Source organism: Carcharhinus amblyrhynchos, chromosome 11 (genome assembly GCF_965287045.1).
Source record: "Carcharhinus amblyrhynchos chromosome 11, sCarAmb.v2.hapA, whole genome shotgun sequence".
NCBI lineage: Eukaryota > Metazoa > Chordata > Chondrichthyes > Carcharhiniformes > Carcharhinidae > Carcharhinus > Carcharhinus amblyrhynchos.
In genome coordinates this window covers 2,817,006-2,844,450 of record NC_137334.1, presented here as the reverse complement: position 1 = coordinate 2,844,450, position 27,445 = coordinate 2,817,006, and the positions used below count along the sequence as shown (strand labels likewise).

Sequence of the window (27,445 nt, the reverse complement as noted above, 5' to 3'; positions counted from 1 at the left end):
TGGGTCTTCAAGTGGCAATTTTACTTTGCTAAATTAACAGCAGTGGAAGATGTTTTTAAGTAAATTTTATTTGTGTAATAAATGTTCAAATGACAACTTGTATTAACATTAGTAAATCATTTTAGCAGTTTCACAAGGAAAATTGTTTGCAACTATTTTGCAAATGTGAAAATAGACGTCATCAAAATGGCAGTAAAGCCCTTGTACATCAAAAAGGTTTATTCTTTGTTCAAAGCATTCCCTCATTTTATTTAAGGAACTTGCATTTGTGGTAGTATTTCTGTTAGACTGACAGAAGAATGAGAATTGTTGCAAGATTCCAGGCAAAAGTCATAACATTTTTAGTCCACTTTGTTGATAACAGAGTGGATTTCTGGTTTAAGCTACAAGCTTAGAAATTAGCATTTTTATCTGTTGGCAGGGTTCTCCAGAGTCTTGAGGAATGCCAGAATAGCTTTGTCTTCACTAATTTGAGTTACACCCCCTATCTAGGAACGCTGGAGTTGTTTTGCAATAAATGGCTAGAAAGAAAGTCATTTTCTTTTCAATAAAATCATTCTCCAGGGTCAAATACTTTGAAATGTGGGAATGCTTTGAATAAAGTTTTCCCTTTTAAGGCTTTAAATTTGAAGTACATTGTGAATATAGTTTGAAAACACATTACATTCATTAATTCCTGGAAAATTTTAGATTTTTCCAAACTCTGTGTAGACATTAAAAGACACTTTAAATGGTGCATCTGGCAGGCTATGTAAGTTCATTACATAAACATACTTGATTATTTAATTTAGTAATCTCAGGAAAAACACAATCTAAAAGAAAGTCATGATCAAAGCTAGCAGCAACTTTTCAAACTGCTCAATATTATTGTTCAACAATGGGTGTTTGAAGTTTTATCTAAATATGGAGTAAACTTTTCAGATAATGGCTCTTTCATCAATATAACAGTTAGATTTGACTCCCTCATTTCTTTTGAAGAGATTCAGCCATTCAATATGTTGAACAGCCCATATTTAATATTGCCGTGTACCTTCTACAATACATAGCCAACTTTAAAGCTTGTGTGATGATACCAGCTTCAGTTTAAGATTTTCTGCAAGCTTGTCCATGAATTGGAAAGTGTTCAGATAGTCAGAGCGTTGCACACTTCAAAAACAGAATAAAATTAGTGAATATTTGTCAATAATAAATGTTAAAAAAAGTTAGTTTATTTTTACATTTAAAAAATCGACAATCTAATTTACCATCAAATTTGTACCAAATTTTTGTGTGCATTTTAAACCAGTGAATATTTTAATTCAGAGGATGCTGCATCACTGGCTAGGCAATGTATTGGCTATCCTTAATTGCCCTGGAGAAAGTAATGGTGAACTGTCTTCTTGAATCCCTACTGTCCATGTGGTGTATTTATGCCCACAGAGGTTAGGGAATGAGTTCCAGCATTTTGATCCAGCGACTGAAGGAACAGCAATATATTTCTGAGGGGAACTTCCAGGTGACAATGTTCCAGTGCGTGTCATTGTTCTAGTCAGTGGTAGTAGACATGGATTTGGAAGATGCTGTCTAGGATGCCTCGAGTTCCTGCAGTGCATTGTATAGATGGTGCACACTGCTGCCACTGTGTTAGTTGTAAGGGAGTGAATATTTGTGGAGGGGATACCAATTAAGCGGGCTGCATTGTCCTGAACAATGTTAAACTTCTTGAATGTTACTGAAGCTGCACCTATCTAAAGTTTATTAAAAGTTTATCGAAAGTCACATAGTAAGGCTTACATTAACACCACAATGAAGTTACTGTGAAATTCCCTTAGTTGCCATACTCTGGTGCCTGTTATCTAGGTAAGCAGGGACCACTCATTTCCTGTGCTATGTAGATTGGAAGGCAGGTGGTGAGTTATTTACTGCAAAATTCTGAGCCTCTGATCAGCATGTATAGCCACAGAAGTGAAGTTTATAGGAGGACAAGAAATGAAGCCATTGATTTCTAGTTAACGGATGTTAATAGTGGGGGATTCAAAGACTGTAATGCCACTGAACGTCAAGGGACAATTGTTAGATTCTCTTGTGGCATACGTGTGGGAGCAAATGTCACTTATCAACCCAAACCTGGATTTTGTCCAGGTTTTGCTGCATTTAGACATAAATTGCTTCAAGTTGTGAATGATACTGCCCCTTGTAATGATCAGCAAACATCCCCACTTCTGACTTCAGGATGGAAAGGTCATTGTTGCAATAACTGAAGAAGTTCGGCCTAGGATGCTTCCCTGAGGAGCTTCTGCAAAGATGATTGACTCAAAAAGCTATCTTTATGCTAGGTATGACTCCAACTAGTGTAGAGTGTTTTTTTTCCTGAATCCCATTAAATCGTTTTACCAGCTTTGTACTTGATGCCACATTTGATCAAATTTGGCCATATTATCAAGGGCAATCACTTTTACCTCAACTCTGGAGTTCAGCTCTTTTGTTCATGTTTGAACCAAGACTGGAATGAGGTTAGAAGCAAAATGACCTGGGTGGAACCCAAACTGAACAAGGATGTCCCACCATGGTAGATACAGAAATTTGAATTCAATTCAATTTTTAATATCTGGAATTAAAATTCCAATAACCATGACACTAATGCTGATTGCTGGAAAGACCCATCTGGTTCCTTCCTTGAGGGAAGAAAATCTGTCCCCTTTATCTAGTTTTGCCTACATGTACCTTTAGATCCACAACAATGTGGTTGACTCTTAAAATGTCCTCTGAAATATACTCAATTCAGAGGGCAAATAGAAATCCAACATAGGATGCTTCCAATGCATTGAAAGCAGAATGAAGTTAGTACTTATATAGAATACTTTTCCCTGTTAACTGGGTTAGCAACTGAATATTACATATTAAACCTTTGCGACTTTGGGTACAGAAGCATATGTTACACGATTTGTAATCCAGAAGCCTGGATTAAATGGTCTGGAGGACAGGAGTTTAAATCCCATCATGCAGCAATGAATTAAACTAGGTTAAAATTTTGGAACCAATGACCACAACAGTTGCAGAATGTTGTAAAAACCCACCTCCATTAATAACACCCTTTAGGGAAGGAAATCTTTGCATAATAGTATTCAAGAGTGTGCTTAGTGCATTTTGCTTCATTCTATCAATAGGCAGGTAGTATTAAAGTATATCTTGTGTAACATGTTTGAATGACCCTGCAGGGGCTGGTGGGAAGACTGCACTGGTAGATCTTATTAGAATAACAGTTGATAAAGTAGATCTCAAGTCCCCAAAGTCTGGTTTCTCCTGATATTGACTATCTGAATTGAATGGTAAAATTTGTTTGAGAAACCCATTGATCTGTTTGTACCTACATTAACCTATGATTTTAGGAACTTAACACTTGTTCAAGCAATTATTAACACTATTTCAGACAGAATATAATAAGGGGATCCGAATTGAACAGACAATATATTTATCTTTAATCCCAACAGGAACAAATTACTGCCATCATATTAGACAATAATGAATGTTCCTATCAAATTATACCAATTATGATTCAGCAGGCAGTGTTAACCATCTATGTACTAAGATTCAAAATTAGCAATCCAGAATAGACTAGTCCTATCAAGAAAACAAGATTTTTTAAATTTCTTTATCCCGAGCAGTGTTTACACTTACTTTGGTAAACCTTTGATACAGGCAGCCAAATCCTTAGTCATGAAACCAGATTCAATCGTTTCTATACAAACTTCTTCTAATAAGGCACAGAAGGTTTGCAGTGCAGAGTTATCATCCAGCTTTGCCCGATGAGATAGTCCTCGAGTCCAAGCAAAGATAGAAGCTTAAAGCAATTTAAGGAGGGAAAGGAAAAACTTGCATTAAAATCAATACACAGGGCAACTAAAGTAATTTTAATTAAATGTTACGATTCAACAGACTGCTATACACTGCACCATTATTGAAGCACGCTAAGTGCAGAAAAATATTCTTGGGTGTTTCACAGCTCACAAAAGAAAAAATAAAACAAGTAGTGCTGTGCGACAAAGGGAGAGGTGGCCACATATTTTATAGGCTGGCAAGAAATGAAGCCAATGATTTTACGGGGTTCTAGGTATTAGCGTTTACTGTCATTGGCTGAAGAGAGGGCAGAAACAGCAAGGCAGACAGAGGTATACTCAGAGTATGGGAAGGAGTGCGAGATTAGAGGAAGTTGCAATGTCAAAATAATGAGACCAAGGAAAAGATTATAGATGAAGGCAAGGAGTTGAAATTCAATCATTAGTAACAGTTATTCAGAATAATTCAGACAGGTAATCACTAGGACAATATACAGGCAGATGAGTCTGAAAAGTATTGAAAGGATAAAAGATCAGCAATGAAAATATTGAACAAATCAAAAGAATGGATAAGAAATTTAGTAGCAGCACGAGTTAGTTCTGCAGATGACATTGTTGAAGTGAGCAGTTTCGGCAATGCAAAAATTTAGAGTTTGAAAATTAGCCAGTAAAAAATGAGGCATTTGTGAAGAAGCTGGAGGGAGAAGGAGTATAATCCAGTTAAAGGTGTTGTGGATTGCCTGGAAGATAAAGCGGTCAGAGATTTGAAGTGACAATAGACAGGTGAGATAATATACTGTTCATAAAATGATACAGCACTTTGATCACATGATGAAAGAAAAGCTATTTCTTGGGCAGTCATCAATTTAAAATAGTTGTAAAATAGTGATAAGGATTAGGAGAAATTTCCTTAGCCAGGTGTTGACGGCACAGAATGCTTTACTACAGAAAATTCTGAAGACAAATCATTGAAGCTTTGAAGGAAAACATAGATATGGACAGCTCTAACAAAGATGACACAGAAACAAATGACCTCTGGTTTTAAGCTTGAAAATTACTTTATATTTCTTAAAATTAATAATTACTCATAATTAAATTTGTACAAGAAAAGGCAAAATAATTTTACCAATTGGGTTGGTTGAGGTTTCCTTGCCCTGCTGATGCATCCGGTAATGGCGTGTCACAGTACCATGGGCTGCCTCAGCTTCTACTGTCTTACCATCAGGACAAATCAACACACTAGTCATCATTCCCAGTGAGCCATATCCTGCACACAATTAGAAAAATATCTTATAAAACAAAAAAATTCAAATAAAGAATCCATATTTCAGTATGAATAATAAGTTAAAAACATGGACTGGAGTAATAGCTCCTAATTTTCCGTCAAATACAGAGACAGAGAGTAGAGACAAGAACTGGAGGCAATTTTCTCAATAATTCTTGAATTTTCTAACAAATCTGTCAATTTATTTCTTCATCTGTTGGATTCACTTGAAAATGGGAAGTCTGGAATTGCAAGACCATTTCTGAATTTGCCATCTTTTTTATAAATTCTGTTAAATAAACAATAGGTTAATCTATAAAATCATCAGTAGAATTAGATGTTTACTATACGTCATCAACCATAGTCAGTTGTAGATAAATGTAGTTATCATTGGCAAAATTACCTTGAGCAATGGAATCAGATTGTACATCACCATCATAATTCTTACAGGCCCAAATGAAGCCTCCCTCAGATTTTAGTGCTTGAGCTACCATATCATCAATTAGTCTGTGCTCATACCAGATTCCTTTAGCTTCAAACCGTGCTTTGTATTGACTGCAAGAGAAAGCAATGCTTGATTCAAAAAAGCATTTTGAAAGATGTACAATTAGCCCTCTGACTTCAACAACTATACCACAAAATTAAGCTTTCCAAATATTTATATTTACGCTGTCCTCCTCTTGTTGTCTCCTGTTACATGTTTCTTACTAAAGTTGGTGAGCTAGCCAGTTTGATCCATAACCTCCTTTATGGATCACAGTCACCATAATCATGTTTCTTTTTCACTAATCATGGAATTACACGAGCAAGTAAATCTCAGTCCAAACTGTCCATCCTCTTTGCAATTGAAGAGCCTTCTAAGATTTATTGCAGGCAAGGAAAATAACGAAGTAGCAGAAAAGTGATTGGGCAGGAAGGGAAAGAAAAATATTTTTGAATGGCTATTTTTAAAATGTTACTTTTCATAGATTTCCTGGAATATGTCCTTGAATCGTCCGTCATATCTCTTCAAGATGGTATTCTTTGTGCTCATGTATAATGGCCAACCTTTAGCAAGCGCTTGCTGGAAGGAGCTATGAGCAAAGTCCCTAATAGAGGAGTCAGTGTTGTACATTCCCAAAGCAACTCCTCCTCCATCTGCAACAGAAAGCAGTTTTAGTGACCTTCTTACAAAGTTGCATGTAACAAAAGTTTTACTTTGTATTTGTCAATCATTATTTTTGGCTCTTACACCTAATGTCAAAAGAACCCTTCATTTTCTAGATCCCATTTCAGCTCACTCCTTTCCTGTTTATAAATTGCTATTCGGGCTTTTGGCTAAGATCAAGTGTAGTATTGACATGCTGTGCTTGGTTGAAGTCATTAGGTTACATTTTAGCTGCATTTGAAGCAATTTTTAAAAGCGGCATCTCGGCCTTTTGGCTAATATGCAAATGAGATCAAGCCTTGGAGGAGGAGCTATGCCTACCCCAATCAGCTTGGATCATGTAGATCAAGCCCAAGAGAGGAGGTGAGAGCCCTGTCTTGTCAGCTTGGATCAGGAATGTCTCAACTTGTTGAGACTCTGAATTGGACTTGATTTGATTTGATTGAATTAGAATAAAAACAAAAATAAAAGTGAAAATGAACCCTATTTATAACCATGAAACAGTTTTGTGCATTGCAACAATCGTATGCATTTTTGCATGTTTTCTACATCTATCCTAACCAAGGTATCCCTATATGTACACTTTGAAAAATGAATTTTATTATTTTGTTTCTTTCAAAACATAAAAACTACATAGTGATATTGTCAGTGTAAGATGCTTGAAGCAAGGACGTACAAGTTATTGAATCCTTTCGCTCAGAAAGGACAGCAGGGCTAGAGGGCACAGCCTCAAGATAAGAGGGGGGGGGCAGTTTAGAATAGAGTTGAGGAGGAACTTCTTCACTCAAAGGGTGGTGAATCTCTGGAATTCTCTGCCCGTTGAAGTGGTGGAGGCTACCTCCCTAAATATATTTAAGACGCGGGTAGATAGGTTTTTGGTAGGCAAGGTGATTAAGGGTTATGGGGAGAAAGCGGGAAAGTGGAACTGAGCCACTTCAGATCAGCCATGATCTTATTGAATGGCAGGGCAGGCTCGAGGGGCTAGATGGCCTACTCCTGCTCCGATTTCTTATGTTCTTATGAATCTGTTTCAATCTTATCTGCCAGTTAAACATCAACAGTGACTGCACATTTGAAATTCAACACAACCTACTCAACTTAAAGAATCACTTAACATGCATAATGCAGAACATGTAAAAATATGGAGTTCATAAAGAACACATCTTCCCATCAAGCAAACCTTACCTGTAAAACGATGAACAGTACATGTGATTGGCTCAGCATCATGGTCAGGTGTGTACTTAATTTCAACTGTACCAGGACCAGGTACAACAAAGTCTGTAGCTCTGTACTATGAACAAAATATATATTTATGAACAAGTTTGAATCAACAACGTAAATGTTTACACTTTAAGTTCTACAAACCACATTCAGTATATTGTTAAACTATAGGAGCAGGAGTAGGTCATTCTGTTCCTGGGGCCTGTTCCAACATTTAACTAGATCATGGCTGATCTTCTAATAATGTCATTTTTTCACACCATCCCAAATTCCTTAATGTCATTGGTATCTAGAAATCTACCAATTGGAGTCTCCACAGCGCTCCAAGGTAGAAAATTTTGAAGATTTACTATCCTCTGACTGAAGAAATGTCTCATCTCAGTCCTAAAAACTCCATTATTCTGAGACTATATCTTCTGGTTCAAGACCAATTGCAACATTGTCATCAAACCAGACAAAGGAGGCCACCATCATACTGAACAGAACAGATTACTGCAAAGATGTGTACCGACAATTGAACAATGAGGAACATTATAGACGGTTACCCACAGATCTGACCAAAGAACACATCCGTCAACTCAGACTGAACAACATCTTTGATTCAGACCCTCAGAGCACCCTCCCTGCTCTCATTCCACATACTCCCCATGTTGGAGATCTCCACTGCCTCCCGAAGACACACAAGGCCAACACACCTGGTCATCCCACCGTATCAGGCAATGGGACCCTGTGCGAGAACCTCTCCGGCCACGTTGAGGGTATCCTGAAACCCATTGTACAAAGAACCCCCAGCTTTTGTCGCGACACTATGGACTTCCAACAGAAACTCAGCACATTTGGAGCAATTGAACCAGGAGCACTCCTTGTCACAGTTGATGTCTTGGCACCCTAAACCAGCATCCCACAGAACAATGGCATTACTGAGGCAGTTGCAGCAGCATTCAACACCAACTGCCAATCTCCAGATGCAATTTTACAACTCATCTGCTTCATCCTGGACCACAACGTCTTCACCTTCAACAACTAATTCTTCATCCAGGCACATGGGGACCAAATTTGCATTTCAATATGACAACATTTTCATGCACAGGTTCGAACAAGACTTCTTCACCACATAGGACCTTCAACCGATGCTATACACTAGATACATTGATGACATTTTCTTCCTTTGGATTCATGGTGAACAATCACTGAAACAACTATATGATGACATCAACAAGTTCCATCCCACCATCAGACTCACCATGGACTACTCTCCAGAATCAGTTGCATTCTTGGACACACACATCTCCATCAAGGATGGTCACCTCAGCACTTCACAGTGCCGCAAGCCCACAGATAACCTCACGATGCTCCACTTCCCCGGCTTCCACCCTAAATACGTTAAAGAAGCCATCCCCTCCGGACAAGCCCTCCATATGCACAGGATCTGCTCAGATGAGGAGGATCGCGACAGACACCTCCAGATGCTGAAAGATGCCCTCATAAGAACAGGATATGGCACTCGACTCATCGATTGACAGTTCTGATGCGCCACGGCGAAAAACAGCACCAGCCTCCTCAGAAGACAAACACGGAACACGGCGGACAGAGTACCCTTTGTCATCCAGTACTTCCATGGAGCGGAGAAGCTACGACATCTTCTCCGGAGCCTTCAATATGCCATTGAAGACGACGAACATCTCACCAAGACCATCCCCATTTCTTGCCTTCAAATAACTGCACAACTTCAAACAGACCATTGTTCACAGCAAACTACCCAGCCTTCAGGAGAACAGTGATCATAACACCACACAACCCTACCACAGCAACCTCTGCAAGATGTGCCAGATCATCGATACGGATGCCATTATCTCATGTGAGAACACCATCCACCAAGTACATGATATATACTCTTGTAACTCAGCCAATGTTGTCTACCTGATACACTGCAGGAAAGGATGTCCCGAGGCATGGTACATTGGGGAGACCAAGCAAACACTACAACAACAGATGAATGAACACCGCTCGACAATCACAGGCAGGAGCGTTCTCTTCCTGTTAGGGAACACTTCAGCAGTCACAGGCATTCAGCTTCTGATCTTTGGGTAAGCGTTACCCAAGATGGCCTTCACGACACACAACACAGAATCGCTGAACAGAAACTGATAGCCAAGTTCTGCACACATGAGGGCAGTCTCAACCAGAATCTTGGGTTCATGTCACTATCTGTAACCCCCATGACTTGACTGAACTTGCAAAATCTCACTTAATGTCTTGCTGGAGATAATTCACACATCTCTTTAATCTGTGCTTAACCTTCTCTCCATTCACATTGTACTTTTAAGACTTGATTACCTGTAAAGACTCACATTCCAACTATTATCTTGTAAATTGAGTTTGCATCTTTATATGCCCTGTTTGTGAACACGACTCCACTCATAAGAACATAAGAAATAGGAGCAGGAGTAGGCCAACTAGCCCTTCGAGCCTGCCCCGCCATTCAACAAGATCATGGCTGATCTGTCATGGCTCAGTTCCACATTCCCGCCCTCTCCCCATAACCCTTAATCCCCTCTCTCATCAAAAACCCATCAACCCGCGTCTTAAAAATATTTAGCGAGGCAGCCTCCACCACTTCAACGGGCAGAGAATTCCAGAGATTCACCACCCTTTGAGTGAAGAAGTTCCTCCTCAACTCTGTTCTAAACCGCCCCCCCTTTATCTTGAGGCTATGCCCCCTAGTCCTACTATCCTTTCTGAGCGGGAAGAGTCTCTCCACCTCTATCCTATCCATCCCATTCATCATCTTATACGTCTCAATGAGATCTCCCCTCATTCTTCTAAACTCTAACGAGTACAAGCCTACTCTATTCAGCCTCTCCTCATAGCTCAACCCCCTCAACTCCGGCATCAGCCTAGTAAACCTCCTCTGCACTCCCTCCAAGGCTAAAATATCCTTGCGTAAGTACGGCGCCCAAAACTGCACACAGTACTCCAGCTGCGGCCTCACCAACACCTTATACAGCCGCAGCAAGACCTCCCTACTTTTATATTCAATCCCCCTCGCGATGAAGGCCAGCATCCCATTCGCCTTCCTGACCACCTGCTGCACCTGCAAGCTGGGTTTTGCGATGAAGGAGCGGTGCTCCGAAAGCTTGTGGCTTGTGCTACCAAATAAACCTGCTGGAATTTAAGCTGATGTTGTGAGAGTTCTTACTGTGCTTACCCCAGTCCAACGCTTGTGGTACAGTGAAGTGCTGAGGTGACTGTCTTTGATAGAGATGTGTGTGGCCAACATCTCGACCCCCATTCAGTGGGAGCATCTTTCCTGCATATACGTGTCAAGCTGTTTTCTAAACTCTATAGAATACAGGTCCAGTCTCCTCAATCATCATTGGACAAGCTCACCATCCTGGGATTGGTCTGCTGAACCTTTGTTGCATATTCTCTATGGCCAGCATATCTTTTTTTTGACACGTAGATTTTGCACACAATACCCCAGGTGTGGTCTCACAAAGGCCCTATGCAACAAGACTTACTCCTGCACTCCAAGCCCCTTGCAATTAAGGCTAACATGTGATTTGCCTTAGTAACTGCCCATTGCACTTGCATGTTAGCTTTCAGTGGCTTATGAACAACAAAACCTGAGTTTCTTTGGATATCAACATTTCCCATTCTCTCCCCATTTAAGACATAATCTGCATTTCTGTCTTTACTAACAACTCTAGTTCCAGTAGAGCGAGAATAATAAAAGTTAAGCAGCCCAAAAACCCAGATTAAAACAAAACTAGCCAAGCTATTTACGAGTAGTAATTAAACATTAAAAGTACTAGTATGACAGAGCCAGGGAATGTTTTCATTCTTTCATGGGATGCTGGTGTCACAGATAAAACCAACATTTGGTGCCCATCCCTAATTGCCTTGAACTGAGGAGCTTGATGGGTCACTTTAGGGCAGTTAAGACTCAACCACAATCTGTGGTTCTGGAATCACTGAGGCCAGGTATGGAAGGCAGATTTCTTTCCTTATAAGGCATTATGTGAACCAAATGGGTTTTTACAACAATCAATGAAAGTTTCATGGTCACCATTACTGAGAATAACTTCCAATTTTAAATTTTTCAAATACAAATGTTAGCCTTTTTACAAGAGGATTCAAATATAGGAGTAGTAGTCTCGCTGCAGTTGTATTGATGCTTGGTGAGATCTTGGCTGGAACTTTCCAGCCATTCAGTCCAGTACACCCTGGCTGAGGTGCAGTGAGGGCTGCACTCAACAGGAAAGCCCGTTGGCAACTGTGGGATCAGAAGATCCCACCACCAGCCAATGGTGGGCCACCTCTGGCCAGGTCTTGAACAGCAGGTTAGGTGTAAGGATTCGCATTCTAATCAGTAATCTCTAAACTGTCTGTGCTTTATATGCTCTGTCTGAGGCCAGAACTCTCCATTCACCTGACGAAGGGGCTAACCCGAAAGCTTGTGAGTATATTATCAAATAAATAGGTTGGACTAAAACCTGGTGTTGTCAGACTTTTTACTGTGGTCACCACAAAACATGCAGTGGGTTGTGCAACAAATCCCACTCCACATCTGGAGTACAGTGTTCAGTTTAGGTCTCCTTGCCTAATGGAAGCATATACTGGCCATAGACAAGTGCAATGAAAGCTTACCAGAAGAGTCCCTGGGATGACAGGATTGTTCTATCAGAAGAGATGAAGAAAACTGGCCTTATTTTCTCTGAAGTTTAGAAGAATGAGAGGTGACCTTATTGAACTGTACAAAATTCTTACAGGGCTTGATAGGGTAGATGCAGGAAGAATGTTTCCCTAGGCTTGGGTCAAGAACCAGGTAACTGTGTCAGAATAAGAGGTTGGCCATTTAAAACCAAGATGAGGAAGAATTTCTTCAGTCAGAGGTGGTAAATCTTTGGCATTTCCTATCCTGGAGGGCTGTTGACACTCAGTCTTTGAGTATATTCAACGCAGGAATTGCAACATTTCTAGATTCCAATGACATCAAGGGAGAACAGGGATAGTGTGGGAAGATGGTGTTGAGGTAGATTATCAGCCATGATCTGGTTGTACGGCAAAGCAGGTCAGAGGGCTGGAGGGGTTGAATGGCCTGCATTCCTATGTTTAATTATTTAAATTAAATTCCATCAACAGTTGATGGGATTTGAGCTCAGGTTCCCAGAGGGCTGGCCTGAGCCTCTGTTAAGTGACATCACCACTACACGCCATCTATGTCTCAGTAGCCTACAAAGAATGCAAGGCAACCTCTTGCATAGCCACATCGCACACTTAATGCTGATTAAAAAATTTGCCGCCAGCATATTTTAACAAAATATTAACCTGTGAACCCAAAGTGCAAGTAAGTGCTCTTCTTAAATCTCTAACATGTGCTTCTGCATTGTGCATCCCCTGCGCTGACAACTAATATAAAGGCAGGCTGCTGACCTTGATGTTCCATGGCTTTTAATAATCTTGACAATCTAGCTGTCTGAGGCCTACAGGGAGATTGAAGGTCAACTCCAGAAATGCAGGAATCCCACCTGTCATCACACCAGGGAAGGCTCTGATGGATCGATGCATTCCATCAATATGGTGGTGTATGTATTACGGGTAATGTGCTGCCTGGCCCCTCTGTCACTGACTAGGTTGGAATTCATTTCCTAGCAAACTCACCTTCAAGGCATGACAAGGAAAGCAATGCGTGGTGCATTCACTTTCACTGATCACATTAAGTCATTAAGCTTCTTGCAGCAGTGCAGCCAGGTTCAAAGGACCTCCCCAAGGCTCTTGACCTTCTCTGCAATCTCCATTTTGAGTTGCTTGGCCCCATGGGCAGGTCTCTTCCTTCCATCTTGGAGAAAGAGGACCCACTGCCTGGAGAAGAACTTGCAGGGACACATTATTGTGGGGCCACCTGGGATCTTCCTTCTGCCATTTCTGGACAGGCCTTCCATTAAAGGCTTCTTTTTGGTCCACTCAATGTCAGTAAATGCTGGCAGCCTTTTAAATATAGTATCACCACTTTCAGCGATTTCTTAATTAATTGGTCAGCCATCACAGAATTCCAGTCCTCAACCCTCCTCCAGCCCAAGCAACAGTGTATCCCGCTTCCAGTCCCAGCAGTGGGACCTTCAACTTGCTGCAAACTTCAGCACACTCTCTGTGATATGCAAGGTTAGTTTGAATAAAATATTTTAAATCTGTTTGGTCCCTTCCTCTGGAATATCTAAAGCATCGTTCCATTGAAGTATCACACAGTTGCTGAATTGAGTCAATGTTCCAGCCTCAATCTTCCTTTCTAACAAGCATTTTCAACTTAATTAAAAAAAGGAATAACAATTTCATTTAATAGCATAACTAAGATAGGAAAGTGTCCCAAGATACTTCATTAGAGCATAATAAATGAAAACTGACATGAGGGAGATCATTTTATGAGAAATGACTTGGCATTTTCACTTCCTTTTAAGCCTTACCATCCCATCTCCTTTTTCTCATCTCTATTTACTGGAGAGCAAGATGAGAAGATGGAGATTTGCCTTACTTTCTGCTCTAATCCTGAGTTTATTTAGCTAGGACTTCCCTCCAATTATTTTATTGCTCCACTGCCTCTCAATACTGTTTTTACAGACAAGTCATCTCATGTACATGAAACATTATGCATTACACACTTCATGTTACGAGCGATCATATCATGATAGAATTCTTCATCAAGATGGAGAGTGACATAGTTGATTCTGAGACTAATCTGATCTTGAATCTAAATAAAGGAAATTACGATGGCACAAGGCACGAGTTTTCTTACGATAGATTGGGGAACGTTATGTAAAGGGAAGTCAGTGGTGAGGCAATGGTAAACATTCAAAGAATACATGGGTGAATTGCAACAATTGTTCATTCCTATTTGGTGTAAAAATAAAATGGCCAAACCATCACTTACAAGGGAAATTAGAGATGGTATTAAATCTAGGAGGCATACGACTTAGGCAGAAAAAAAAAACAGCAGGCTGGAAAATTGGGAGCAGTTTAGAATTGAGCAGAGGAGGACAAATGGATTAAGGAGGGAAAACTAGAATACAACAGTAAGCTTGAAGTGAATATAAAAGCTTCTATAGGTATATGGAGAGAAAAAAATTGATGAAGACAAATGTAGGTCTCTTTCATTCAGAAACAGGGGAATTTATAAATGGGAAAGGAATTAGGCGGCACGGTAGCACAGTGGTTAGCTCCAGGGACCTGGGTTCGATTCCCAGCTTGGGTCACTGTCTATATGGAGTTTGCACATTCTCCTCGTGTCTGCGTGGGTTTCCTCCGATTTCCTCCCACAGTCCAAAGCTGTGCGGGTTAGGTTGATTGGCCATGCTAAAATTGCACCTTAGTGTCCTGAGATGTGTAGGTTAGAGGGATTAGTGGGTAAAATATGTAGGGATTTGGGGGTAGGGCCTGGGTGGGATTGTGGTCGGTGCAGACTCGATGGGCTGAACGGCCTCTTTCTGCACCATAGGGTTTCTGTGATTCTATGAAATGGCTGACCAACTAAATACCTACTTTGGTTCTGTATTCACAAAAGAGGACACAAATAATGCACCAGCAATGATGGAGACCACAGGGTTTAGTGAGAGAGAGGAACTAAAGGAAATTTGTATTAGGGAAATAGTGTTGGTGAAATTGATGGGATTGAAAGTCAATAAATCACCAGGCCTGATAATTTATGTCCCAGAGTATTTAAGGAAGTGGCAATGGAAATAGTGGATGCATTTGTAGTCATCTTCCAAAGTTCTATAGACTCTGAAACATTTTCTATAGATCAGATGGTAGCTAATGTAACCCTACTATTTAAAAAGAGAAGTAGAGGGAAACACAGAATCATTGACTAGTCAGCCTGCCATCAGTTGTGGGGAAAATGCAAGAGTCCATTATGAAAGATTTAACAGCAGAGCGTTTGGAAAACAGTGGCAGGAATTGATAGAATCATCATGGATTTACAAAAAGGAAATCATTCTAATCTACTAGAATTCTTCGAGGATGCAACTAATAGGCTTGTTGAGGGAGAATCATTGGAAATAGTTTATTTGAATTTTCAGAAAACTTTCGACAATGTCCAACAAAAGAGATTAGCATGTAAAATTAAAGCACATGAGATTGGGGGGTAGTATACTGAGTTGGATAGAAAACTGGTTGGCAGATAGGAAACAAAGAGTAAGAATAAACAGGTCTTTTTCCAAATGGCAGACTGTGATTAATGATGTACTGTAAGGATCAGTGCTAGGACCCCTGCTATTCGTAATATATATTAATGATTTAGATGGGGGAACTAAACGTAATATCTCCAAACTTGCAGATGACACAAAGCTGAGTGGGAGGATGAGCTGTGGGGAGGATGCAGAGATGCTTCATGCGATTTGGACAAGTTGACTGAGTAGGCACACGCATGGCAGATGCAGTATATTGTGGATAAATGTGAGGTTATCCACTTTGGTAGCAAAAATAGGAAGAAAGATTATTAACTCTGACAAAGGGCCATCCAAACTCAAACTTTTTGCTCTTTTATCTCTCCACAGATGCTGTCAGACCTGCTGAGATTTTCCAGCATTTTTTGTTTCAGATTCCAGCATCCATAATATTTTGCTTTCAGACAAGTTATCTGAATGGCTATAGATTGAGAGAGGGACAACGAGATCCCAGTATCGTTGTTCACCAGTCACTAAAAATGAGCATTCAGGTGTAGCAGGCAGTGAAGAAGGCAAATGGTATGTGACTTTCATAGCAAAAGGATTTGAGTACAGGAGCATACCTTGCTGCAATTATACAAGCCTTGGTGAAACCACATCAGGAATATGCAGTTTTGGTCTCCTTATCTATGGAAGGATGTTCTTGCTATGGAGGGAGTGCAGCAAAGTTTACCGTACTGGGATGGCAGGACCGAAGTACAAAGAAAGATGGAGTTAATTAGAATTATATTCATTTGAGTTTAGAAAAATAAGGGGCATCTCATAGGAACGTATGAAATCCTAACAGGACTAGACAGGGTAGATATAGGATGTTCTTGACAATGGGGCAGTCCAAACCAGAGTGACAGTCTGAGTTAGAAATATCTCTTTGGGCTAAAGGGATCCAAGGACATGGGGATAAAGCAGGAGCAGGTTACTTAGTTGGATGATCAGCCATAATCATAATGAAAGGCAGAGTGGGCTTGAAGGGCCTAAGGGAGTATGAACAGCTAGGAGCTAAATTAGAAAGCAGAACCAAAAAGGTAATAACGTCTGGATTATTACCTGAGCCACAAGATAATTGACACAGGGTCAATAAGTTTAAGGAGGTAAATGCATGGTTCAAAGATTGGTGTCGCAGGAATGGGTTTGAATTCATGGGACATTGGCACCAGTATAGGGTAAGAGGGCAGAATGTTGCTGGGACCAGAGTCTTGGCAAAACATATAACGAGGGCTGTAGATAGGGCTTTAAACTAAATAATGGGGTGGGGTGGGGGGTGCAGGGTTCAGTTGTACGGAGAATTAGAAAATCAAAGTTAGAGAGGGTAGAAATCCAGGTTAGTGGAGCTGAGGGCTCAGGAGAAGTTAGTAAAGTTTCCAGACCACGTAATAGAACAGAGGATATAGAAGATGGCAAGAATCTAACCTCACACAGAGCCAAAAAGATGACAAGTATGAGAAGGGAGGTGGTCAATGCATGACTGAGGGTGTTGTACCTAAATGCACGTAGTATATGTAACAAGGTAAACGAGCTATGTGCGCACATTGATATTGGCTAGGACGATGTTGTGAGCATCACAGAGACGTGGCTGCAAGGGAATCAGGGCTGGGATCTAAATATCCAAGGATATGTGTCCTATTGGAAGGACAGGCAGATGGGCAAAAGGGGGCGGGGTTGCATTGGTAGTAAGGAATGAAGTTAAATCGATAGCAAGTAGTAATACAGGATCAGAAGGCATAGAATCTCTGTGGGTAGTAGAATTCAGGAATTGTGAAGGTAAAAAGACCCTGGTGGGAATTATGTACAGACCCCCTAGTAGTAGTCAGGATGCGGGGCAGAAAATAAATCAGGAGATAGAAAAGGCATATAAAAAAGGCAGTATTAAATAATCATATAATGGACTGGGAAAATCAGGTAGGTAGTGGATCCCAAAAAAAGGAATTTGTGGAATGTCTAACAGATGGTTTTTTTTGGAGCAGCTTGTGACACACCCTATTAGGGAACAGGCAATTTTGGATATAGTGATGTGTAACGAGGCAGACTTGATTACTTAGTTGGATGATCAGCCATAATCATAATGAAGGGCACAGTAGGTTTGAAGGGTCTAAGGGAATATGAACAGCTAGGAGCTAAATTAGAAAGCAGAACTTCAGGGAAAAGTGACCACAATAAGAATTTACCCTGCAGTTTGAGAGGGAGAAGCTGAATCAGATGTAATGGTATTATAAAGTCATGAGGGAGAAACTGGCCAGAGTTGATTGGAAAGGGAGCCGAGCAGGGAAGACAGTGGAACAGTAATAGCAGGAGTTTTTGAAAGTTATTCGGCAGGCACAACAGAAATTCATCCCAAGGACAAGGAAACTTAGTGAGGGAAGTCAACGAGAGTATTAAAGCAAAAGAAAAAGCATACAAAGTGGCAAGGATTAGTGGGAAGCCAGAGGATTGGGAAGTCTTTAAAAGAGAGCAGAGGACAATTAAAAAAGCAATAACAGGGGGGGAGAAGATGAAATATGAATGTAAGCTAGCTAGTAATATAAAAGAAAAGAAAGAGTTTTTTCAATGTATAAAAGGTAAGAGGGGCAAAAAGCTCATTGGACCACTGGAAAATGAAGCTGGAGAAGTAATAATAGGAAACAAAGCAATGGCAGAAGAACTAAATAGTTACTATGCATCAGTCTTCACTACGGAAGACACCAGTGAGATGCCAGAGCTCCAGGAGAGTTGGGGGCACAGGTGATTGCAGTGGCCATCACTAAGGAGAAAGTTCTGGGGAAACTGAAAGGTCTGAAGGTGACTAAATCACCAAGACCAGATGGATTACACCCTAAGGTTCTCAAAGAAATAGCTGAGGAAATTGTGGAGGCAGTAGTGGTGATCTTTCAGGAATCATTAGAGGCAGGGAGGGTACCAAGAGAACTGGAAAGTAGGTAATGTAACACCGCTGTTTAAGGAGGGAGGCAGCAGACAGGAAATTATAGGCCACCTTAGCCTGACTTCAGTCATTGGCAAGATTTTACAGTCCGTTATTAAAGGTGAGATTGCAGTACTTCTCAGGCAACATGGCTTTCTCAAGGGGAAGTCATGTCTGACAAATCCGTTAAGAGTTCTTTGAGAAGGTAACAAGGAAGTTAAATAAAGGAGAACCAGCGGACATGATTTATTTAGATTTCCAGAAGGCCTGTGACACGGTGCAACATAGCAGACTGTTAAGTAAATTAAGTGCCCATGATGTTAAGAGTAAGCTCCTGGCATGGATAGAGGATTGACTGACTGGCAGAAGGCAGAGAGTGGGGATAAAGGAGTCTTTTTCAGGATGGCATCTGGTGACTAGTGGTGTGCCTCAGGGGTCAGTGCTGGGACCACAACTTTTCACAATATACATGAACAATTTGGAGGAAGGAACTGAAGGCACTGTTGCTAACTTTGCAGATGATACAAAGATATGTAGTATTGAGGAAGCAGGGGGGCTACAGAATGACTTGGACAGGTTAAAAGAGTGGGCAGAGAAACGGCAAATGGATTACAATGTGGAAAAGTGTGAGGTTATGCACTTTGGAAGGAGGAATGGAGGCTATTTTCTAAATGCGAAAATGCCTTGGAAATCAGAAACATAATGGGACTTGGGAGTCGTTGTTCAAGATTCCCTTAAGGTTAATGTGCAGATTCAATTGGCAGGTAGGAAGGCAAATGCAATGTTAGCATTCATGTCGAGAGGGCTAGAATACAAGAGCAGGGATGTACTTCTGAAGTTGTGTAAGGCTCTGGTCAGACCTCATTCGGAGTATTACGCGCAGTTTTGGGTCCCATATCTAAGGAAGGATGTGCTGGCCTTGGAAAGGGTCTAGAGGTGGTTCACAAAAACAATCCCTGGAATGAAGAGCTTGTCGTATGAGGAACGGTTGAGGACTCTGGGTCTGTACTTGTTGGAGTTTGGAAAGATGAGGGGAGATCTTATTGAAACTTACAAAATACTGCGAGGCCTGGAAAGAGTAGACGTGGAGACAATGTTTCCAGTAGTAGGAAAAACTAGAACCAGAGGGCACAACCTCAGGCTAAAGGGACGATCCTTTAAGACAGAGATGAGGAGGAATTTCTTCAGCCAAAGTGGTGAATCTGTAGAATTCTTTGCCGCAGAAGGCTGTGGCGGCCAGGTCATTGAGTGTCTTAAGACAATAGATAGACTTTTGATTAATAAGGGGATCAGGAGTTATAGGGAAAAGGAGGAGAATGGGGATAAGAAAAATATCACTCATGATTGAACGGCGGAGCAGACCTGATGAGCTGAGAGGCCTAATTCTGCTCCTGTTTTATGGTCCTATGGTCAAATGGTCTACTCCGATTTTCTATGCTTCTATATTTCTATAGCATCCAGTGTTACCTCAGGAAAGGTGAATTTTTACTCTGAGGATGACGAAAGAGAGAAAAGGTAAAAAGCAAGCCAAGTAAAAATGTAAGAAGAAGCAAAGCTAGTAAAAGGAAAATGATGTAATAGAGAAATAAGAAAGCAGAGAGAAAATAAAGTGCTCAAGAAAGATACAGGATGATACAAACCATGGGGAAAATTAGGGAGAAAGATTAAAGTGGAAAAAACATTTTAAGAATAAATATTTCTTCTAAGTAATAATCAGATATCAATGAAACTAAAAATTGTAGGTTTGCATAGAGAGTAAAATTTACACTATTCACATAAAACCAAGAATAGCTCACTGGATTTGTTGCCTTCGTCTCCAATTTGATTGCACAATATACAAATCACATTGCAAAGCAAAGTTCACATTTATTTCATAATTCTTTTGGCACATTAGGATCATTTGTACACTGTTGCAACATAGTTTGCAGATTCTGCACAAATATCGGTATATGCTGCAAGTTTAAAACTATTAAGTGGTGCCTGTCCACATTTTACCAGAAGAAACAAGTGGTAAATAAGAACACACCATCAGATTAATTTTGCTCTTTACTTCAAATGAATTTTGCATAAATGTAAAACTTGACAGGTAATGTATTTCCATTTTTGCATTGTACTGATATCCCTATTGTCTGTACATAAACAGGGACAAGGAGACCATTAGCCATTCCACGCTATTAAAAGTAAAAACTAACAGAGCAAAATGTTTATAAATGATTTACAAAGGAGATATTGGAAGGTGTATATTTAAGGGTATTAAGTAAAAAGAGTGGTCTGTCTACAAACTATGTTGCAGTTTCTGATATATTACAATCATCACAAAGCAAATGGACAACACATGGAAATGAGAATGACAAAGGGAGAGAGAAGTGAATATGAGAAATATGAAGCATCCTATTGGCACTTTTCACTTAATATGGGAATATATTTTAAACACACGTCATATCGTGAGAAAGTTATAATTTCCTTCCTTTTGAAAACCATCATATTGGCTGCCATCATGATATCACGGATTAAACCATAAGACTGTGTTTCAGACTTGTCCAGTTGTCAATCTGAAGGTATCCAACACAATAAAAATAAATACTAATTGAGTTTTATGTTGCTCATTTCCAGATTTACATTTATGCCAGTCCAAAGCATTGAGTTTTCAGTTAATCACTGAAGATGTATGGAATGCACTCATAATCTAGGTCATCACAGCATCCAACTACCAACGAATCAAAATGGCACGTTTCCATAGACAATTGAGTATCCTTCCTTCATGTAAATCAAGGGAGCCATGTGCCACGTACTGAGAAAGTTCAACGAAATCCATTATTCTATGCATGAACTTCCCTATGTCCTATTTGAATAACATTTATTCCTCGGCCAAAAAGAAAAAAAGAGAAAAGTTGAAGACCTATTTACACTGGAGATTGGAAACTCGCATTTGAGTAGTTATTCTCAAATATAAGTACGAGTAATTACAGCAGCTTGCTAACGTTAGCGCAGGAGTGAAATCTTTTGCTAAATCAAAAGGGTTTTCAGATTGTGATCCATTTTGGTTACAAACGAACAGGTGCTCCAATTACTTTACAACTTTAGTTCCAGGTCAGTAGTTGTATTGTAGTCAAAGATTCAGAACCTAAGGGGTACTTTCTTGGTTGTTGTTGTATAACATATTGACATTGGAAGAAAGGGCTACTATGCTTTCTGACCATTAGAAAGCTAAATGGCTCCATGAAGACATTCTAATACAAATAGCCCAGGAGAAGAAACAAAGGAACCATACAAAACTTTTGGGTCTGTTTTCAATGATTGGTTACACCGAGGCCTTGGTAGAAATTCTGGGGTAAATGCTATATATTCTTCAGACAACGTTCAAAACACTAAACCAGGTAACACAACGTATATGCAGTTATCGACAACGAGATCTTAAATAAAGTTAGCTTCAAAGTTTTCCTTTTTCAAAGATTATCAAAATAGCTTAACGTGACAAAGTTCTTTTTAGAAAGAAATTTAAAACCATGATTTCAAGATTGTTATTTCATCTTACTTGGTCACCATATGCATGACGTCCAATGATAATTGGCTTGATCCAGCCAGATACCAGCCTCGGAATATTTTCACAGATGATCGCTTCGCGAAACACCGTGCCACCAAGTATGTTACGGATGGTCCCGTTTGGTGATTTCCACATTTTCTTTAGCTTGAATTCCGTTACTCTGCTCTCATCAGGAGTAATGGTGGCACATTTTATTCCTACATTATATTTTTTAATAGCTTCAGCAGCATCGATGGTCACTTGATCATTCGTAGCATCACGGTTCTCAATTCCCAAGTCATAACTTAAATGAAAAAAAGTTAATTCATGACTACGTTTTTTTAATAAAAAAATCTGTTTGAAACATATTTCATATTGATGTTTTTTTTTCTAAAAAATATTTCTGCACTTCTCATTTAAAAGTGCACCAAATTGCAAAGTATTATTGCTTCAATAAAACACTCTCAGGATGGTTACAAATTTATGAAAAAGAATTTCTGCATCCGTTCAAGTGACTGAATTTTGTTTTTCAGACTGAACTTAAGTTAACCAAAAAATTTAAAACTTAAATAAAAATCTAAAGGAAAATTCTCACTTTCTATTTGCAACTGAAGATTGGTTCCAGAGAATTAGCTACTCCAAGTCCCATGTTTCAGTATAAAAATTATCGATGTATATTAATTTTGTTTATACCACACATCAAAAAAAAAGTTTCATAGTCCAAAAGGTTTCCAGGGCATTTTTGTGTATGGAAACAGGAGGACAAAAGCCCTGAAACCAAACACTTAGCTCGTTTATTTTAAAATTGCCTTGATTTTATTTTTCTTCTTGTTAATCAGCCATTACATATAAAAAAAGTGTTTATTCCTTTCCTCATACAAGTATGAAATTTGATAAGTGGGCTATTACTAGGCTCCTGCAACGCTGGCTCCAAACATCCAAGGGGGTGATCAACCAATTTTTGGGTGAGCTCCCAGCCACAATCTTATGGCACTTAGAAGAAAAAATGAGGCAAAGTGTGGCTCTTGCCAGTACGGGGAGTGGACAGAGTCCATTTACACTGAGAAGCTGTCTGCTAGATCTCCAAGTGTACTGAGCAAAATTGTTTACTTCCTCCACACCCCTGTACATTGCAGACCCAACCCCCAGTCATTGCCCCTAATCACAACCCTCCCAATCAATCGCCAACCCCAATCCCCCCCCACATACATCCCGCCATATTCCTTCAACTGTTTATTTTTATTTAAGACAGCATCTCTTCTGTAATGCGACATCAGCTACCTTCTTTCCTCAGATATATCATTTCAGGCTACTGCTTATACTGCAACTCACTATGGTAATATTGGTTATGGCAGCCACCATGTTTGTTTTACATATCTTTGCGCAATTTTTTTCTTATGGGAATAGTGAGGAAATTTGTAAATCCTTCTATCACTATCAACCTCTTTGGCCATGACATGAAACACCTTCCAAGGACATCAAGTCCACTAGTGTACATGATGCTGATAACTTTCTATTTAAAAGACATAACATTTATTTTGTTTCAATTTTATTTGTTATATTTCCATATACTTCAAAAAAAATGTTTGCATTATCGCCATCATTTTTTAATAAAAGCCAACAACTGCAAAGAATCACTAACACATTTCTTCGAGTTTCCGATGAAACACAGGCTAGGTTTACCAATTAATGGAAGTCAGTTGCTTGTAGGGAAATTATAAACCTTTCTACTCACCCATTAATAATTTGATGCACCTATCAGGTTAACTGGGATGACAAATACTCATTCAATTTTTAGTTTGTATAGAGTTAGCAAAAGTCAAGCAGGATAGTATGGTATAGTTGGGGAAGGGAAGACATTAAAATTGGCCTTCCTGCAATGAAATTTATATAAGAACACATCAATGGTGACCCACTACTGAGTCCTTTCCTGTAACACTTAAAGGAAGTGTGCTGAACGTGGATATCAGGGGACAGTAAGAATGAGGCTCAACTATAAGTTTCTGAAAATATCATCTGACACAGCACATACAAAAGGCTTGTCAATAGCTTTGAGACAATTAATACTCAGCAGTATTTAACACTCTTGGAAAAGTATAGAGCCAAAGGTTAAGAAAACAGTATTTTATTTAAGTACGTATACTACATATTATCTTGCAAATACTTGGAGAATTCTAAAAATACTTCAAGGCACTCAAAACATGTTCAGAAGGTAAACATGATAAAGTTGAATATTTATTGAAAAATTTTAAATTTGAAACAATTACTGCACGTATTTTCAGTAGCTCTGATTCAACAATTTTTCAAGGTTTAGTCTGCACGTTAACTCAAGTGCCTCAACCACACTGAATTGTGCAATCAGCATTCCCTATTTTATGAAATGGCAATAGGAAGTTGTTATTGGTTAAAAGTTCAATAATAATGTTTATTTTAGTTAGGTTCCAAAATGTAAATATGCAGGAGTACAAGTAGCATTTTTGAAGCCAAAAGATTTTATTCACTTTCAATTTTGTTAAGCCAATAAAAATAAACAATTAGTACAAGCCATATGTTTTTAATGCTCTTTGAATTACAACCTGTGCAGGTCTATCTCCATGTAAGGGAAGAGGAGTTTTTCTTTGATCAGTTCCCATATAACTCTGGTCATCTCATCCCCTTTCATTTCCACCACAGAACCAACTATGATCTTTTTGCATGACATCTTTTTGTCTTGTTTCTGCAGAAAAGAAATAGCCATTGATGACAAAATAATCAATTTAGAGTAAATTTCCCACAGTGATATACATGTACAATAATCACTATTACTCATTAAATCAAGATACTGTACCAGCCTTGGAAAATCATCCTGAACCAGATTGCAAATTTCAACATTTTGTGTCAATTATAAAGTTCACATGATAAAATTTGTACTCCAAACTAGTTTTTCACCCTGCTGAACTCAAAAACTGGTTCTACAACTTCCAAAGACCTTTCATGCTCCAAGGCATTCACCCATCTTAATGATTTAATGCAGCTGTCTCAGTATCTTCCATTTAATCTATTACATTGCTAGGGTTTGTGTCCCATTACAGAGGGGGTGATTGTCCCCAGCCCACTGCACTGCTCTAGTAGGGGCTGAAGTTGCTGGGCCCACTAGCGTGGTTCCCTCCAGCAGGGTTTACAACTGCTCCCCATTAATGGGAAAAAGGCAGCTGATGCCACTGGAGTGAAGGGAAGGCATTGAAGGCCCCCCCCCAACCTCAAGGGAAGTCAAGGGTCAGGGTGCCCTTTGCACTGTGCCAGCTGCTCCCCAGCATTGCCCAGTGGCAGGACCTATGACAGAGTGCAATGCCACCCTGGGATCACAGGCAGACGGAGGATGGGCTGGCCATCCAGGTTTGGGGGGGGCGGGGGGCGGGGAAGAGGGATGGTTGGGAGGTCAGGACTGTTGGGGGGGAGGGGGGGAACTTTGGGGCTTGCCCAGAAAGGTGTAGGATGCCAGTGATCTGAGGAAGGGGGTTTCTGCAAGGCCAGTGATGGGGAGATTGCAGCGGTCGACAATGCAAGCCGCTGTGCATGTGCTGATCTCAGTGCTGACAGATCGGCCTACTCAGCACTATGCTGCTGGCCTCTTGGGTGGGAATAGGCCCCAGCCCTGCTTTTCAAAGGGAATCCTACTAGGACCTGTTCATAGAGGTTCAGTCTGAAAGTCACACTAAAAAAAGAGTCAGCTGGAGTTACTCCTGTTTTCACACAAATTGGGAACTTAGACATTTTTCAGGAGAATCCCAGTCAGAATCTTAGGATCCCTATAGTGCATAAACAGGCCATTCAGTCCATCGATTCCACAGAAATTCTCCTACCGAGGCCCTCTCCCCTGCCCCATCCCTGTAATCCCACACATTTACCGTATCTAACCTACACAAGCACATCTTGGGCCAATCCACCTAACCTGCACATTTTTGAATTGTCAGTGCGACACTCATGCCACATGCCAAATAAAAGCCCTCTGAATAATCAGTTATTAGGAAATACGAGCGAATGAGCAAGGAGAGAGAGGAGGAGCTTTTGAAACCCCTGTAATTTTCCCTGCCATAAAGTGGATTCTGTCCAGTCTACTGAGAATGTTAGGATTGAGATGAGAAATGTTTTCAAAGGGTCGAGAATCTTCAGAATTCTCTACCAGAGCTGTAGGTGTTCAATTACTGACTATACCCAAGACAGAGATTGGTAGATTTCTGGGCACTAAATGAACTACGAGACACAGGAGAGATGCAAGAAGGTGTGACTGAGATAGACAATTAGCCATGATTTAAATTAATGGCTTGAAGGGCCAAATGATTGATTCCTGCTCCTATGGGCAGCACAGTGGTTAGCACTGCTGCCTCACAGCGCCAGGGACCCAGGTTTGATTCCCAGCTTGGGTCACTGTCTGTACAAAGTCTCCCCGGTTCTGCCTGGGTTTCCTCCCAAGAGATGAGTTGGTGAGGTGCATTGCTAAATTCTCCCCCAATGTATAAGCCCACTCGTGACACTAATAGATAAACAAACTGAGTTCTTGCGTTTCTATTTGAATAAGTGGCAGACAGCCCAAAAGTGTTTAAAAAAAAATCACGCTTATAGCGTGTGAAAACAAACCCACAGCATTCTTAGTACAATTGAAGAATTTTTCTTTACCCCTTGATTCACAGATCATGTACTTTGCTATGAGACAGTCCTCCTCTCCTCCCCCCTTCTCCTCCTTCCCATTACAATGCTATGTGAGCTCCAGGGGTGTGCCAGGAAACACCTAAAATTCATGACCGGGGGGCTACTGTTCGAGATAAAAGGTGGTGGGGGGGGGGGAACTCGATGACAATAAACAGCAACAGTTAATCTGGGGTCATTTACAAGGACAAATGTTTAAAAAGCCCGTAGGAATCATCGGCGCAATAGGGAAGCCCCTTCGGGGCATCAGCGGCCGGGCTTGTTCCAAGCTGCCACAAAGGAGTCGATTCATTTCCGAGCTATTTTAAAGTGACAGCGCTTCCATACGGCACGGCACCGAAAGCGAGCGCAGGAGAAAGACAATTCGAGAAGGGAGGAATATCCCTCACCTGTGTCAATAATGCGTTTACTTCAAATCCACCCCCTCCGGACAGCGATGTCGACCACTAGCACCACTCCTCCTCCTCCTCCTGCAGCCACTGACTGACAGTGACAGCTCCAGCCCGGCACCGTCGTCCCGCCCCCACCTCACGTGATCCACGGCACCCTCCAATCAGCGGCCAGGCCTGGGGCGGGTCTCGCGCCTCCTGTCCAATGGCGAGGCACCACCTAGGGTTGCCGTGGCGGCGAGCCGCTGGCTCGAGCTGGCGGTTGGTGGCTCGAGCGCCCTAACGGTC

The 27,445-nt window shown here is 40.5% G+C and overlaps 1 protein-coding gene across 1 annotated transcript; it reads right to left on the bottom strand.

The window, feature by feature from the left end:
* Positions 1-50: 50 nt before the first annotated feature.
* Positions 51-27,265, bottom strand: idh1 (isocitrate dehydrogenase (NADP(+)) 1). Its single transcript, XM_080198395.1, has 9 exons — positions 27,158-27,265; positions 24,659-24,798; positions 22,095-22,386; positions 7,412-7,517; positions 6,039-6,216; positions 5,483-5,634; positions 4,942-5,082; positions 3,658-3,820; positions 51-1,146 (listed from the first exon to the last, which is right to left on the bottom strand). The coding sequence occupies exons 2-9, from the start codon at positions 24,781-24,783 to the stop codon at positions 1,053-1,055; spliced, it is 1,251 nt and encodes a 416-aa protein (XP_080054521.1). The 5' UTR covers positions 24,784-24,798; positions 27,158-27,265; the 3' UTR covers positions 51-1,052.
* Positions 27,266-27,445: the final 180 nt, after the last annotated feature.

Coding starts and splice junctions, on each gene's coding strand:
- idh1 (XM_080198395.1), bottom strand. CDS start 24,783: ATGTCATGCAAAAAGATCATAGTTGGTTCTGTGGTGGAAATGAAAGGG. Junction 7,518..22,094: donor GTCATGCATATGGTGACCAA/GTAAGATGAAAT, acceptor TTTTGTTCATAG/TACAGAGCTACAGACTTTGT. Junction 3,821..4,941: donor AACCTCAACCAACCCAATTG/GTAAAATTATTT, acceptor AATTGCTTTAAG/CTTCTATCTTTGCTTGGACT.